The 17,286-nt window shown below is 44.5% G+C and overlaps 1 protein-coding gene across 9 annotated transcripts in view; it reads left to right on the forward strand.

Annotated features, from left to right (window-relative positions):
* NRXN3 (neurexin 3) overlaps nucleotides 1-17,286 on the forward strand; it is a 1,815,083-nt gene that overhangs the window by 123,682 nt on the left and 1,674,115 nt on the right. For all 9 annotated transcript variants that reach the window (XM_059890636.1, XM_059890635.1, XM_059890634.1 and 6 more), the window contains exon 4: nucleotides 13,983-14,012. In XM_059890636.1, coding sequence (XP_059746619.1) covers nucleotides 13,983-14,012 — 30 coding nt within the window. The remainder of the gene's footprint in view (nucleotides 1-13,982; nucleotides 14,013-17,286) is intronic.

Here is a 17,286-nt window from a genome sequence, read left to right on the forward strand (position 1 = left end):
CCAGCTTTGGCTAACTCGAAGAAGCAGATCACTTGGCCCTGGTGCCTCTTTGTAGAGCCTTTTAAAGTTGCCTCCTTTACTGTCGTGGCAAGTCTGACTCACCAGCATGCTGGCTGTGGTCCACTTTGTTTCTCTGTTCTGGAGGGCAAGGTCAGAGCTGGAAAAGGCCTGGAAGCGATCCTATAGTCTCAGTGGGTTAGTACTGTCCCTGCCATGGGTGTGGTATGGATATTTGCTGTGCCAGTGATAAGGAGCCATTGGTTGCATTTAGGAGGAAGGACCAATCAACGCTAAATGTGCTGCAATATATGGGAGAGTCTCACTTGAAGACTGTGCTGCTCAAAATGCCATTGGTGAGACCAAAGAGAAACTATTCTGGACCAGTTCTTCCTTGTGTAGGAGAGAAAATGGAGGCCCCAGAACATCCATGTAACTCAGCTGAGTCACCAGCCTATTTATGGCAGCCTCGGAGACCCTCTCATTCTGACGACCTGCCTCGAGAAGTCTAGAAAGGACTTGGGCTAAGCTAGTCAGTGTGTGGGGCTGGGCCTCAGGAACTAGCAGCTGAGTGTTGAGGACAGTGGGTGCCCTTGTGGGGTCACTTAGCCGACCGTGACCGTGGAGGCAGGCAGCTGAGGATGCCTGGGCAGGTGGTCTCCTAGAGCTGCCGGCTTCCTGGAGAAGTGCTGTTGGCAAGAGACGGGAGGGTGGGGGTGTGGAGGAGACAGGGCCTAGATATGCCAGTCTCCTGAATAACAGCAGTGGCTACAAGCTTCCCAGCCCTTCCTGTGTGCCATGAGCTCTCAGAAGTGCTCTTTGTGTGTGGTTGCGTGTGACTGTCACAGTGATCCTAAGATACTTTACATGTGACATGCAGATATTTTACAGGAAAAGGCACAGAATAGTTAACTTGCTTAATATCCCAGTTAGCAAGAGACAGGGCTGGGATTTGCATTCAGATTTTGGATTATTTAGAGCAATGGTAAACATGAAAATTACCTGGGGACTTCCCTCGTGGTCCATTGGCTAAGACTCCGCACTCCCAGTGTGGAGTGCCCTGGTTCCATCTTTTGTCAGGGAACTAGATCCCTGCAGCTAAGAGTTTGCCTGCTGCAACGAAGACCCTGTGTAGCCAAATAAATAATAAAACAGTTAAAGTCACCTGGAAAGCTAATGAATGCGATCCAGTCTAACTGAAGTAAGACGTTGCTCCTAGGTAATCTGATAGGACCAAAGTTTGAAAACCATGTTTTCAAGGAAAGTGAAGGGACTTGAAAGCAGCAGTATTAACCACTATTGTATACCTCCCATGATGGAAGGGAGGATGGGATGAATGATCCCCACTTCGCCTGAGTTCCCATGGCACCTTAGATCACAGAGCTAGTGGAGCCTGCCTCATAATACCCTATTCAATAGCCAGCTGTTTATTGTCCCCCACGTGTCCACACTGGCCACTGTGGGCTAGAAGGACAGGGAGAGCCATACTCTTGAGAACAGAGTATGCCTGCACCCCACTACCTGGCATCCTGTATGCGCTCATAAGCTTTGTTATTAGAATCAGCATTTCAGACATGGAAAGGACCCAAAGTTGCTGAGCTCTCTGGGCACCTAAGTTTTGAATCTCTTCCATATGAGCTTATTCAGACCTGAACCCCTGCAGTGATGAGGAACTCGTTGCTCCTTTAGCCATTCCGTTTTAGCAGCACTGAATGTTCACAAGCTCTTCTTTATTCTGAGTCACTATAGCTTTCACCACCTGTATTGCTTCCAGCCCTTGGAGACGCACAGAATAGATCTAATTACACTCCCAGTGTTTGAAGACAGGGCTTTTGTCTTTAAGGATTTTCTTTTCTAAAGGCCAAAACATCTCTAGTTTCTTTGGGCATTCTCATACAAGGGTTTTAAGTTCTTTCATCCAGGTCATTGTTCTCTGAAAAATGACAGTTTTCTTTGCATCCTTGCCCACACCACATACAGGTTCATGGACACGTTGCAACCAGTTCATGTTACACTGCAGCTTTTTTCTAGACTTCCTACATCTATTAATGACCTTACTTTTATATAATGACTACAGTATTAAATTGAACTTAACATCACTGAGAACTTCTACTATTTCACGTGTACTGCTGCTAAGCCACTTCTTTCCCTTTTGTATGTGTGCAATTGGTGTATTTGACGTGGGGCCATGCTTTAATTTTGTCAAATTCATCCCTGGATTTTTAAAATCCAGAACACCATAGCCTAGTTGGACACAATTATTTCATTTAACATATCCGAAGTCCTTTCCAGCTTCATGTCACTCTTGAATAAAGAGCTATTTTAGAGAAGTTCATAACATTTGGAGAGCAAGGACTTTCTCTTCTTTGGGAAGAGTCTTTTCCAGAAGCCATAATTGCTGATGCTTTACCCCTTAGGGGCTTCCTTGGTGGCTTAGATGGTAAAGCATCTGCCTGCCATGCAGGAGACCCAGGTATTATCCCTGGGTTGGGAAGATCCCCTGGAGAAGGCAATGACAACCCACTCCAGTACTCTTGCCTGGAAAATCCCATGGATGGACGAGCCTGGTAAGATACAGTCCATGGGGTGGCACAGAGTTGGACACGACTGAGTGACTTCACTTTTAACCCTTGGAGTGACATGCTTGACTTTCTCATTCTTTCATGGTATTCATGAAAAAGAAACCCCACCCCACCTCCATCACCCTGCCCCCCCCCACCCTGCCCTCCCAGGTAGACCAGATTGAGAAGGTGGCTGCAGACATTCTTTCTTCTTCCCTGTGGCTATGCCATATAGATGCCATGGGTGACTCATGGATGCCTCTGAAGAAATATTTCCTGTTCAGTCCAGGCACCATGCTGTAAGAACAGAGTTGGTCTAGAGGCAAATACTGAGTGAGCTAATACAGTAACATCCTGCACAGGGCTTAGTGCTGAGGATGGAGTGTGGTGGCATCATGGAGGGACCAACCCAGAAGCACTTGCCCTAGAGAACTAGCAACAGGTGTTCCTCTGGACGCCATCACGATCATCAGCCCAACTATTCACTCTGTCCCTAGTATTGTGCAGGGCTTGTGGAAAAGCCAACATCGTGAATGCAAACGGTTGAACTTCCCAAGTGTCAGTGTCAGTTCACGACTGCTGTTGGGTGATTCGGCAAAGCCTTGTTTCATGACTACCTTTTTGATTAGGGGTGGTGGTCTCTGGATATCAGTTTGGACCATTGAAAATTGTCATTTTTGTAGGTCAAAACCAGTCACATATCAGCAGGTTCATATGGTTCATCTCAGTAAGGAGTTGCTTGGCCTCTTCAGAGGTCAGCTTGGTTCATAGAAACTCTATGTCTTGGAGTGGGAATAGTTATTAGTTATCTTCTAAAACCTCACTGTGACTCTCTTCTATGGCATTCTGGCAAGTGACGCGTCCCCTGTCATTCCACCCTCATCTTGCTGAATGTACTTGCTCTTTTAACTTGCATGTGCAACTTTAAAAATGTTTGAAGACAGCACTCATGTCCTTATCTAGCTCTCATGTTTGGGCTGTACACAGCTGTTCCTTCAGCCATTCTGCATGTGACGTGCTTTTGGAACTCCCACCATCCGATTCTTCTCCCATGGACCTTCCCACCTCCTTAATGCCCCTCCTAATATATGGCAATGTTCTCTGAACCCAGACCCTAACTTTGGTAGTCAGTGCTGAGAAGAAGTGGAACTGGTGCCTTCTTTTTACTTGTGATTTTTTTGAGGGTTTGTGGGGAGTGTGGGAGGTTGTGCTTAAGAGCCACAATTTCTATTTACCCTCTTAAAATTAAATTTTGCTTTTGTCCACTCACATCTTTGGGACCCTGATTCTCAAGGCTAACGGGTTAGATATTTCTTTCTGCTCTGGTTCATTACAACATCCAGACAGCATGTCATGGATGTTCTCAGCCAAGTCATTTGTCAAAATGCTAAGCAGGTCAAGGCTCTGCTGTAAGCCACCGGAGAACCCCAGGTAGGACAAGGAAACTGAAGTCCATGATGAAGGTCATGATGCCGGTCAGGGAATTGCCTGGGGAAGGGATGGTCTGAGACACAGCTGTGGAGGTGGGTGGAGTTTTCTTTCAGGCCCCGCCTCCTTCCTTTTAAGCTTCTCCCTCTTGCCCCGGGGCAGTAGACATCCTCAGCCTGTGGCTGCGTGTCTTCATCCTTCCTTCTCACACGTCCTTGTGCCATTCCTGTCTCTGAAGAAAGATCTTAAGCTTGGCTTCCTGATGGCCTCAGGAACAAGGCAGTGCAATGACAGGGGCCTGAGTGCAGTTTGTGTTCAGAGTTGAATTTTAATGAGGGAAGTGGCTTCAGTTCAGTTCAGTTCAGTCGCTCAGTCGTGTCTGACTCTTTGCGACCCCATGAATCGCAGCATGCCAGGCCTCCCTGTCCATCACCAACTCCCGGAGTTCACTCAGACTCATGTCCATCCAGTCAGTGATGCCATCCAGCCATCTCATCCTCTGTCGTCCCCTTCTCCTCCTGCCCCCAGTCCCTCCCAGCATCAGAGTCTTTTCCAATGAGTCAACTCTTTACATGAGGTGGCCAAAGTACTGGAGTTTCAGCTTCAGCATCATTCCTTCCAAAGAACACCCAGGGCTGATCTCCTTCAGAATGGACTGGTTGGATCTCCTCGCAGTCCAAGGGACTCTCAAGAGTCTTCTCCAACACCACAGTTCAAAAGCATCAATTCTTCGGCGCTCAGCTTTCTTCACAGTCCAACTCTCACATCCATACATGACCACAGGAAAAACCATAGCCTTGACTAGACGGACCTTTGTTGGCAAAGTAATGTCTCTGCTTTTGAATATGCTATCTAGGTTGGTCATAACTTTCCTTCCAAGGAATAAACATCTCTTAATGGCCTAGTAACCCCCAGAAAGGACCCAGGAAGGGAAGAGCTTCATATTTTAGTAGAAGCTGGGGATGGAGATGGAGGAGAGGGAGACGGTGACCAGTTATTTAAAACAGTTGCCCTGGGGGCTCCTTCAGTCATGCTGTACCAGGATCATAAATGAAGTTGAATTCATGTCCAGGCACTATTTTCTGGTCCTGAATTGTTCAAGATGTGTCTTCTTGCTTCTCCACCAGCACTGAATTAAGACAGGGTAGCTAGTAGTTATCACAGTTATCATGCAGCCTGGAGAATCCATCTGCTGGTTTAGCATCTGCATTTCACTGCTTCCTAAGTAGTGAGATTTTGGCTCTAGGTCTTAGCTTCCTTACCTGTAAAATCTACATTACAACAATGCCTTTCCCACAGAGATGTATTTAATGTTACGTGACACTTAGCATGTCTGGTATATGTTAAACAGTCAACAAATACTAGCCACTGTTACAGTTCTGTCCTTTTACCAAGCTAACTGAATTTCCTCTCTTTTAAGTGCTTAACATGCTACAATGCGTATTTTTTTCTATCCCCTTCCCTCTTTTCCAAATTCACGGTCACTCCGCAGACACAGGGTCACTGAGGGCTTCTCTTTTTGTCAAGCCCCACCCCTTGCTACCTTCACCATCTCCTTAGCTCCTCCGGAAATATTGGGGTGGATGTTTCCATTACCTTCTGATTTTATGTAATTACTCTTTTTAAAAGTCCTTGTCGCTTCATAAAAATTCAACATTGGCACTTGGCACTTACAGCAATTAGTGACATTTCATTTCTCCACTTCAGTATGGAAAAAGAGATGATATGTGTGGATTTTACAGGGGGAGAAAAGTTATCCTGCAAGTGAATGAGAGAGAAGTCTTGGCAGAGATAACTTGCTTTTTTTCCTTCCCGCATCTTTTCTCCTCCCCCATGAATGACTTCCTCCCTCCCCTGAAATACTTTCTCCAATTACTCAGCCAGAATGAAGGAAGGAAGAAGGATTAAAAACCATCAGAGGGGAGTGGGTTATTACAGGTTTAAGGGGGAGACAGTATTAGCTTCAGTGATGGAGGCCTTCCACTTCTGGCCTGCCTCCTGAACAGTGCATCTTCTTCGCCTGTTCCAGTAAATGGTCTCTATTCTCTATATTAGTCATTTTCATGACAGGCTTCATAATGGCCACAGCCGCTTACAGATGACTGCTTTTGTAGCCATTCCATTCTCTCCAGCTGCAACTACCTCCACAGGGATTTTCCCAAAAGGTGTAACATAGTTTAGAGGGCCATATGTGTATTTTGCATATAATCTACATAGGATTTGCAGCCTGTTCTAAGGTACTTTCTACTTCGTATGTCTTACCTATTGGCAGTCTTTTTCTCTTCTTGTTCTTGACCCTGTGGACCATGATCCATGGGACTCCTCTGTCCATGGGCTTCTCCAGGCAAGAATACTGGAGTGGGTTGCCGTGCCCTCCTCCAGGGGATCTTCCTGACCCAGGGATCGAACCCATGTCTTCTGCATTGGCAGGCGAGTTCTTTACCACTAGCGCCACCTGGGAAGCCCATGAACCACAGATAGATAGGCACAGAAAGTGAGGTAGACAGCACTAGAAATTGCCATGTCCTCCTCCAGGGAGAAAGAGTGAAAGAAAGAATGAAAAATATCAGACATCTTCATGGGATCCAGAATGGTCCCTGAACCCAACTAGGTAGCACTTTGACAGAGTGTGACATCTAGCTAGGAGACATTTCAGTTGCTTTCTAATTTTTATAATAATTTTTTTTAAAGGCATTGTAGTTCCATAAGAACTCTGTATAGAAAATTCTCCATATTCTGATGATCAAAGGCTCGTCCTAGGCCAGTCCCTATTCCTTGCCCTCCTTAGATGAGATTTTATGGAATTGGCTTTCGAAGCTTTACTGAAGGTCTTTTGAAATCCACAACCCATGGTGGGATTGTTTTGGACAAACATGGTGGGTTTTCCTTTGCTTCCCTGAGCCCCCCATTCCAACCCATGTCTTGTCTTTCAGCATCCCTTGAATATCAGGCTCAGATTAAATGCTGAGCTCCAAGTCCAGCTAGGTGCTAGTGCCAGGGCCTGATGTGTGGTCTGAGGGGCTGCTGCTGACCTTCTGTCTCTGAGATTAACAAGAAGCCCCCCTCCTCTTTTTCTCATCAGCCACACACATATCACACAGCTAGCATAGATTGCTTTTCCTTCCTTGTTAATTATATCCTCAGTGAAGGCTTTTTTTTTTTTTTTGAGCATTATTTTTCTGTATCTATATTGGAAAGCCATATAGTTCCTTTTTCTTTTTGAATGTAAAATTTTACTTTAATGTTGGAATATGCATGAAAAAAAAGAAACTCTGGGGTACTTTAATAATCCCCATCCCTCCCAGATTAAGACTCAGGGCTCTGGCCCCTTTTTATTTGAGGCTTCATTCACTTATATGGGCACAGACTCTTCTCTTTCAAGAAGGGGAGATGATACACTTTTACATTTGTTCTGACTCTCTTGCAGAATTATTCCTGTAATGTTAAATGCACCTTAGACTTTTTGCTTCAGTGATTCTTCTGTTTCTCCAGCTTATCATGCCTAAAACAGAATTCATTATCACCCTCATTCCAGATCCATCTCCCAACTCCATCCCACCTTCCTGTCTCTGACTGCGCCTCACTCAGTCTGCCATCCATTCGTCCCCTGAAGCATCTCATCGGTCACCCAAAGCCTGTTGAATCCTTTTCGCCTTTTCCTTCCTGCTGCCTTGATACTAATTTCGGCCCTCTGCCTATGACAGATCTCTGTGCCTCTCTCTCTTTCCCCTCTAATCCATCCTGTCCACACCATTGCCAACACGATCTTCCCCAACGTCATTTTCCCAAGGGCATTCTCCTGCCCGTGAGCCGTCGGTGTCTCCCATCAGCTGCAAGATCAAGTCCTTTCTTCTTAGCCTGGAAACTCCAGGCCTTCATACAATGGTCCTTAAGATCACCTTTCACTTCTTCCTTCTGTGAACCATTTGTGTGTGTTCATTATTATTTTTGATTTAGGTCATACCTGAATGGTCTAGTGGTTTTCCCTACTTTCTTCAATTTAAGTCTGAATTTGACAATAAGGAGTTCATGGTCTGAGCCACAGTCAGCTCCCGGTCTTGTTTTTGCTGACTGTATAGAGCTTCTCCGTCTTTGGCTGCAAAGAATATAATCAGTCTGATTTCAGTGTTGACCATCTGGTGATGTCCATGTATAGAGTCTTCTCTTGTGTTGTTGGAAAAGGGTGTTTGTTATGACCAGTGCATTTTCTTGGCAAAACTCTATTAGTCTTTGCCCTGCTTCATTCTGTATTCCAAGGCCAAATTTGCCTATTACTCCAGGTGTTTCTTGACTTCCTACTTTTGCATTCCAGTCCCCTATAATGAAAAGGACATCTTTTTTGGGTGTTAGTTTTAACACCCAAACAGTGGAAGTGAGAAATAGATTTAAGGGCCTAGATCTGATAGATGGAGTGCCTGATGAACTATGGAATGAGGTTCGTGACATTGTACAGGAGACAGGGATCAAGACCATCCCCATGGAAAAGAAATACAAAAAACCAAAATGGCTGTCTGGGGAGGCCTTACAAATACCTGTGAAAAGAAAAGAAGCAAAAAGCAAAGGAGAAAAGAAAAGATATAAACATCTGAATGCAGAGTTCCAAAGAATAGCAAGAAGAGATAAGAAAGCCTTCTTCAGCAATCAATGCAAAGAAATAGAGGAAAACAACAGAATGGGAAAGACTAGAGATCTCTTCAAGAAAATCAGAGATACCAAAGGATCACTGACCTGGAGCCAGACATCCTGGAATGTGAAGTCAAGTGGGCCTTAGAAAGCATCACTACGAACAAAGCTAGTGGAGGTGATGGAATTCCAGTTGAGCTATTCCAAATCCTGAAAGATGATGCTGTGAAAGTGCTGCACTCAATATGCCAGGAAATTTGGAAAACTCAGCAGTGGCCACAGGACTGGAAAAGGTCAGTTTTCATTCCAATCCCAAAGAAAGGCAATGCCAAAGAATGCTCAAACTACCACACAATTGCACTCATCTCACATGCTAATAAAGTAATGCTCAAAATTCTCCAAGCAATATGTGAACCGTGAACTTCCTGATGTTCAAGCTGGTTTTAGAAATGGCAGAGGAACCAGAGATCAAATTGCCAACATCTGCTGGATCATGGAAAAAGCAAGAGAGTTCCAGAAAAGCATCTATTTCTACTTTATTGACTATGCCAAAGCCTTTGACTGTGTGGATCACAATCAACTGTGAAAAATTCTGAAAGAGATAGGAATACCAGACCACCTGACCTGCCTCTTGAGAAATCTGTATGCAGGTCAGGAAGCAACAGTTAGAACTGGACGTGGAACAACAGACTGGTTCCAAATAGGAAAAGGAGTACGTCAAGGCTGCATATTGTCACCTTGTTTATTTAACTTCTATGCAGAGTACATCATGAGAAATGCTGGACTGGAAGAAGCACAAGCTGGAATCAAGATTGCCGGGAGAAATATCAGTAACCTCAGATATGCAGATGACACCACCCTTATGGCAGAAAGTGAAGAGGAACTCAAAAGTCCCTTGATGAAAGTGAAAGAGGAGAGTGAAAAAGTTGGCTTAAAGCTCAACAGTCAGAAAATGAAGATCATGGCATCTGGTCCCATCACTTCATGGGAAATAGATGAGGAAACAGTGGAAACAGTGTCAGACTTTATTTTTGGGGGCTCGAAAATCACTGCAGATGGTGACTGCAGCCATGAAATTAAAAGACGCTTACTCCTTGGAAGGAAAGTTATGACCAAGCTAGATAGCATATTCAAAAGAAGAGACATTACTTTGCCAACAAAGGTTCATCTAGTCAAGGCTATGGTTTTTCCTGTGGTCATGTATGGATGTGAGAGTTGGACTGTGAAGAAGGCTGAGCACCAAAGAATTGATGCTTTTGAACTGTGGTGTTGGAGAAGACTCTTGAGAATCCCTTGGACTGCGAGGAGATCCAACCAGTCCATTCTAAAGGAGATCAGCCCTGGGATTTCTTTGGAAGGAATGATGCTGAAGCTGAAACTCCAGTACTTTGGCCACCTCATGCGAAGAGTTGACTCATTGGAAAAGACTCTGATGCTGGGAGGGATTGGGGGCAGGAGGAGAAGGGGATGACAGAGGATGAGACGGCTGGATGGCATCACTGACTGGATGGACATGAGTCTGAGTGAACTCCGGGAGTTGGTGATGGACAGGGAGGCCTGGCGTGCTGCGATTCATGGGGTCGCAAAGAGTCAGACATGACTGAGCGACTGATCTGATCTGATCTAATTGTTATTTTTACACCATCTGTTACATACCTACCATGTGCCTGGCAGTGTCCTAGGTATTCCAGAAAGGCAACAGGAGAATCCTTACAAAAGCAGTTAGTGGTCTTGAGAGCTAGTGGTGTTACCAGGAATGTCCTTCATTGCTCTCAATCCTAAACTGTCTTCCAAGATGGATTTTAAATCCCACTTTCCTCCAGAAACTCTTGCTGTACACCCAGGGCCCTCCTCACAATCCTTACGGATCTTATTGTCTGAATCAGTTGTTTGACACTTAACAATTACCCATCAATCGTTCCTCATTCACTCACAGAATACACACTGAGCACCTCCTGTGTGTCAGGCACTAGGCTTCACGTTGTCTCACACATCAGTATATTTTTACAGTCTAAAAATAACAGCAGTAACTCTTATGTAGCCCTTAGCATGTACAGGCCCTGCTTTACATACATTCATTTATTTAATCCTCAAAACAAACTTTGGATCTGGCATGATAATTATCCCTATTTTACAGATGGGAAGTCAAGGAACAGAGACGTGTAGCAACTTTCCTGGTGTCACAAACTAGAAAATAACGAAGGTGGGATTCAAATCTGAGGCCCTTGATCTTAGCCCCTATCCTTCACTGTCAGGTACCCTATGTGCATATATGTCTCTGTATGACTTTGTATGTGTGTGTAAATGTAAACACGCGTGCACACACCTTCCCAATCAGACTCTAAACTTTTAGAGGTTGGCAACTTTGTACCACACTTGTTTGCGTCTCACTGCCTTATGCAGTGTTTACCTACAGTAGGTACTGGACTCGTTTGATGGTCATTTCTTCCATTCACTTTTGGCGGGGACTTGAGGCCTTTTTCCAGCAAGTAGGAGTGTTTGGGAGTGGAAGGAAGGGGAGAAACAGAATTTCATAATAGACCTAGACCCTCCGGAATTCCTGGTTTCCAGTTCTTAATTCTGCAATCCTCGGGGGTAGATTTGTATAAGAGGAGATACTAATGTAAAAGCTCATGAAAGTGGATTAAAATCCCCTTCTCAAAAAGCAAAATAAAACTCAAACCACATTATGGTTACAGTTTTCTCCCCTGTCTTGTGCTATTTCTTCTTACACTTGATTCTGTCTGTTTTGCTTTGTTGCCTACAACACATCAGGATCCCAGATTTACATTCCTGGCCTAATATTTCTAGTTCAGATTTTTTATAAGTTGAAGAATATGTACATTTATTTTAATCACAAGACTGCAACTACATATGTAGCTTAATAAAACCCAATAAGTACATAGATCCACCATAGGGTTCCATTAAATATCCGGTTCCTCTTAGTGCATTTATCATACAGTTTAATTTACCAAAATTTGATTTATGTGTCACTCTAAAGGGGTAGCTCGCAAGTTCTAGTGAGCATGAGAATCACTAGTGCAACTTACTCAAAATTCAGGTCCTTCCCCAACTCCTCCCCGAGATTCTAACTCATTCGGACGTGGGTGGGGTCCAGGAACGTTGCTGTTAGTAAGTATCCCCAGGTGGTTAATGCAGGTGTCAGTGAAACGTGCTCTGGGAAACACTGCTTTAAAGATCCACATGTGGTACATAAATGGGACCCGACTCTAGGGGTTTCTCCTTGGCTTTGAATACCCTCTTGCTATCAAGTATCCCATTTCTTCTTCAGTTACAGGTGTAAAATATTGGTCTTTTCTTTTAAAAAATATCTCCTCAGTGGATACATGTATATGTATGGCTGAATCCCTTTGCTGTCCACTGATGTCTATTAACATTGTTAATCTGCTATACTCCAATATAAAATAAAAGGTTTAAATGGAAAAAAAAAAGTCCCATTTAACAGAATAATAAAAAAAAAAGAAATATCTCCCCCGGCTTTATTGAGATAATTGACATATAACTTTGTGTAAACTTAACATATAAACTGTGTTAATTAGATACAGGTTGCAAACACCTTCATTTCATCACATAATTACCATTTCTTTTTTATGGTGAAGACATTTAAGATCTACTCTCTAGCATTTATACTTCAAGTGCATAATATAGTACTGCTGCTGCTGCTGCTGCTGCTAAGTCACTTTAGTCTTGTCTGACTCTGTGCGACCCCACAGACGGCAGCCCACCAGGCTCCCCGTCCCTGGGATTTTCCAGGCAAGAACACGGGAGTGGGGTGTATTGCCTTCTCCGACTATGGTCCTATTGCCCTTTTATTTTTAACCTGCATCTTAGGGACCTCTTTAGATCTTCCTATTCTCGTTTCTTGCTCTTGACAACTGCCCTGTGAATTCACACACCTATTCTCCTCCTCTTCCCCCTCCCACATGCCCCACCTGTCTGCCTCAGGCCCTCCCTCTTAGTGTGCTTGATTTGGATGCTGAAGGCAATGGCTTGCTCCAGAAACTCCAGGCATTTTATGAACAGTCACTTCTGCCGAGGTTTCTTAATCCTTTCTTCTTTCTTATTATGGCTTCCCTGGTGGCTCAGACGGTAAAGCGTCTGCCTGCAATGTGTCTTTCTTATTATCCCCTCCCAAAAATGACCAATAGTTAATTTTTAAAATAAAACATGAGAATGACTTGCTTTGGCATGATTCCATTCCTCCATGAGTACTAATATGCCAGGCCTTGAGAAATGAATGTCAGAAATGTGCATTTAAAATATGACTATAGTTTAATGAAATTTGTTGAAAAAATGCCTCCATGACATTTATGGCACATGGTATATCTATGTATTTAATATATCATTGATCTTTAAAAAGTCAGTTGCTTGACCCATATTTTGCCTCTGATTACTTTTCTAAATCTCTAGTAATCTCCAAAAACATTTAGAGATTTCCATATTTTAGAGATTTTTCTCCTTTATTAATCCCCTATATCCCTGAATTTTACTCTGGGGAAAGGATCTCCAAATATCTCCAGCAATAATAAAAACAGTGGAAGAGCAGATAGCCAGCACAGTTGGCTACTGGTTGGAAATCTTTTCTTTTAATAGGTTTATCAGGGCTTATGCTTTCCTTGAAGTAATGAGTTCTTAAGAGCCTTGTTGGACTTCAGTAAGAACATAGCAAGAGGTTGTGCTATTTATTGGGACTTCGTGTACCTTCTTTAATCCTTTCAGTGCTCGGCTAGGCCTCTGTGATCAAACATGAGGGACTTTCTAGGAAAAGTTGGTGCTGGAGGGAAGGGATGTGGTCGTCGCTGGGCGAAGGCCAGGATCATACGGAGATGTTTCAAGCTGTCTAACTTGAAAGCAGACACCCATGTGGTATGTTCAGTGTGGTTCAATTTTTGTAGAAAAGACAACTGTATCTAGGGTGGACAGTGTTGGATGGTAAACTCTGGATGCGAGACTACAACTGATTTCTTTCTCTTCTGAATTTTCCAAAGTTTCTACAGTGATCACTGTATGAATTTCTATTGCAAGCTATTTGAAAGAAAGAAACCTACTTTGCCCACATCTGGAGTCTCTTTCCCAAGGGACCTAATGTCTCATAGATTTGTCTCAAATCCTACCTACTGCATAGATCAGTGGCGATGTGGCCCGCAGGTTCAGCAAACAAAAGACTGTCCTTGAACTGGATGGCCCTGGACACCCTGCCCTGCGTCTCAGGGCTCGTTGCATGCTCCTGCGTACATGTGGGTGCCCCCCGCCACTCCTGCTCGGGCATTAAGGGGAGATGGCCTTCCATGTGGGGTTCTAACTTTGTCTTCTTTCTTTTCTCCTTCCCCTCTCTTCTCCCCCTCCTTCAAGGCCTCTCCCACCTCATGATGAGTGAACAAGGTAGGTGCTCTGGGCTCACGGTGCTGCAGCTGCCTGAACTGCTTGCCTTCATGCCTCTGGCTGGTTGCTGAGAGCCCGCATCATCCCCTGCAGGCCGTTTGCTGCCTGTTTCTCCTGCCAGGGGCCAGGCTGGGGGCCGGGCCACCCTGTGGTGGGGTGGGGTGGGGGGCACCTTTCCCATCGCATCGAGGTTCCCCCTGCACCCCCATCATCCCCTTGGCTTCTCCATTCCACTCCCCCATTTGTCATCCTGGGCGCTGGCCCTGCTGGGCTGCCTCCCAGAGAGAAGCATGAAACAAGCCATGACGGTGTCGATAATGGGGGTGAATGAAGCTAATTTCAGAGCACCAGAGCGTTTAACTTCTTCCCTAAGCCTCATGCTGGGGCCCCAGGTTGGGGGAGAGGCGTTGGGCTTCTCTGAATTTCACTCTTGAGTAAAGGTTTGATTTTTGTCTTCCCCTCCATCCCCCTGCCCATTGTAATGACTTTCAGCCCTAGCCACTATCCCCACCCCACCCCCACCTCGACCTCCAGTGGTCAAAGGAAGCCCTTGGGGATTTGACTGTTTTCAGTTTTGTATAAAAGCAAAACCACTGAAAGAACATGCTAATGTCCTGATGGCAGGGTTCTAACTCATTATACACCCTGAAGAAAACGGCATATAAAGATCTGTAAATTCCGCATCTGCAACCTAAAATATTCAATTATGCAGGGAATGAACTGAGCAGGAAATTCAGCTCAGCTAAGCACAGGGTGGGCTGTGAATGAAGCCTTTTTCTCCTAAATAAAAATTTTCCATATTATCAGCCTAAATCAGGATTCAAGAAGTGAGCCTACTTCAAATTGTCTTTTTCGTCACTGTTCAATTGCTACTATTGTGTTTCTTCTGCGTTTTGGGGTGATTGCAAGATTGGTCTACCTGGCCTGGCCCTGACTCCGAAAGACTGTACTTTAATTTCTCTTGTCTATTTCTTTTCAAAATACACATGGGACTCACTGCCTGTGTTCAAGGACCAAAGAGAAGGGGAGGAGGTGTATTTCCATGTTCTGCTGATTTTCTTGGTCTTTTGAGGAGGGTGGGGCGGCACTGAAGGGCAATTGCCCCGTCCCCGACACCCCCATTTTCTTACACAGGATTCATCAGACAGTGTTGCCATAAAAAGGAGTATATGATCAGAACAAGGAACCACCCAGGTCTGAGGGAAGTTTTGTCCAGGAAGCTGCGGAGGTGGACAGTTGAGGGCATTTCTGACTTGATAAGGCAGGACAGAAGGAAGCACACTTTCCCAATAAAACTGTATCCTCTAGACCTGAGCCACGACCTGTGATGTGGATATTGGACATTTCAGTGAAGACACGATCTCGTATAGAGCAGATGTCAAGGAACAGAGCTAGAGGGGTTGGTTGAATTCTCCAGCAAGAGGTTGGGGTGAAGCCTCTCCATTCTTGTAGGTGAGTGAGGGACGCTGTCTCCCCACAGCAGGTTACCATGAGGTGAGTATGAGCAAGGAGCGCTCTTTATGTCGCCCAAGTATATCCGGATAGTTTGAGAGAGTTACGCATATCTCTACAGAGTGTGATAACCCACTCTCTAGGAATGCTAGAATTCAGCGGCCCCACTTTGATAACAGGTTCCACCAGGAAAAGCAGGCCCTCAGAGTCCCAGTGAGAAGATGCTTCTACATTTCCTTGTCTCGTCCTCCCAGCTGCCCTTTAAGAGTTCTAGATTTTCTAGTGGCTTGGAGGTCTGAGGGTATTCATACGGCTGATGTCATAGGGTAGAGTCTAGGTTGATGAGACAGGCTGGTGGCGACCTCTTTAATCCTGACTTATTTCAACCCACTGATACAGCATGGGCATTTTGGAGGGCTAAATTCCAACCCTGGTGTGAAAAGTATCTGGAGAACCTCTGGTGTGTAACTTCCCCACTTTTCCACCTACTATTCAACTTCTTGCCCAGCACTGAAGCATTTAAGAGTAGAAAATTCAGACACACCCATGGACGCGTGCTCTGGGGGGCAGGGGTAAGTCAGGAAACTTCTAGAAAAAGAGTCTTTAGGCAATGACGTAGTGACAAACATGGGTATTGTGAATTCCCCTTTAGAAAGGCTTTCAAGAAAGGATGCGGAATTCTTCTGGGTCGTCAGTGCCACTAAGATTTTAAGGTGCAATTTTTCAGTTCAAGTTTTTAAAGAAGGTCCTTTGACCCCATCCCTCCCCCTCTCATTCTTTTTCATTTCCCACCCCTTGTCCATTCTTGCCCTTATGATGATTACCTCCCTTCCTTTTCCTTATTCCTTCAACGTGAAAGAAAGAGAAATCTGTCTGGTTCTCACTAAGTCTCCGCGATTTGTTTTTGATCCCTATAAATGTATGTGGAAAAACTTGTGTGTGTACTACCTGTACATGTACGTTACACTCTGGATCCTCATAACTCATATTAACATTGAGAAGATACAGGAGAATTTCGCTTCTCTGAAACGTGGCCCAAACAGTTTTAGTCTGGTTAAGTGCATACGATTTCACACACACGAGGCTATGCATTGCTTCTGCATGCAGACTTGTCTCTAAGGATGGGACTTGAGAAGAGGCTGACGGGAAAAAGCTTAAGCATGTGCTGGTCACACTGTTTAAGCTTCACATTGTGCATTTGTCTTGTGCTGCCTTCTCAAGGTTGTACTGCTGTTGCCACTACTGTTGTGGGGTTTGTTATGTGTGTTACATTTCTCTGTGTGTCTGCAGCATGCTGATGTTTTACTCTCCCTGCTCTCTCTTTCTCTCTCCTGCCGCCTCCATGGTGGACACCATGCTTCCTCTACTTAATTGGACCTTCATTTCTGTAGGTAGAAGTAAAGGTAGAGATCATTTTATTTTTATCATTATAACTATCAATTTGCCTTCTGAAATATTCATATATCCCTGGGAAATTGTTGATTCTGATGAATACAGTCCAGATTATAATGGTGTTTTAAACAACAACATAAAGAAAAAAAATCGAGGGCTCTCCTTTTCCTTCAAGGTATTTCATGATTGATGGTTGGGGATTGCTCTGAGTTGGCCTGCCTTCCTCTAAATCCGGAATGAGCCTCCCCATTATGGTGTGCTGTTTCTGTCTGAATGTGCTTGTGCACTGTGGGGAAGATATATTTTACTTAGGGTATTCTAAGATCCCCTCCTGTAAATGTATTAAGGGCACAGGAAAGATGCGAAATGACCTGCCAGTGTTTCCATGACCTGGCAATAGCTGAATTCAGGGTGATAGATGAGAATGGGG

This window comes from Bos taurus, chromosome 10 (assembly GCF_002263795.3).
Source record: "Bos taurus isolate L1 Dominette 01449 registration number 42190680 breed Hereford chromosome 10, ARS-UCD2.0, whole genome shotgun sequence".
In the NCBI taxonomy this organism is placed as follows: domain Eukaryota; kingdom Metazoa; phylum Chordata; class Mammalia; order Artiodactyla; family Bovidae; genus Bos; species Bos taurus.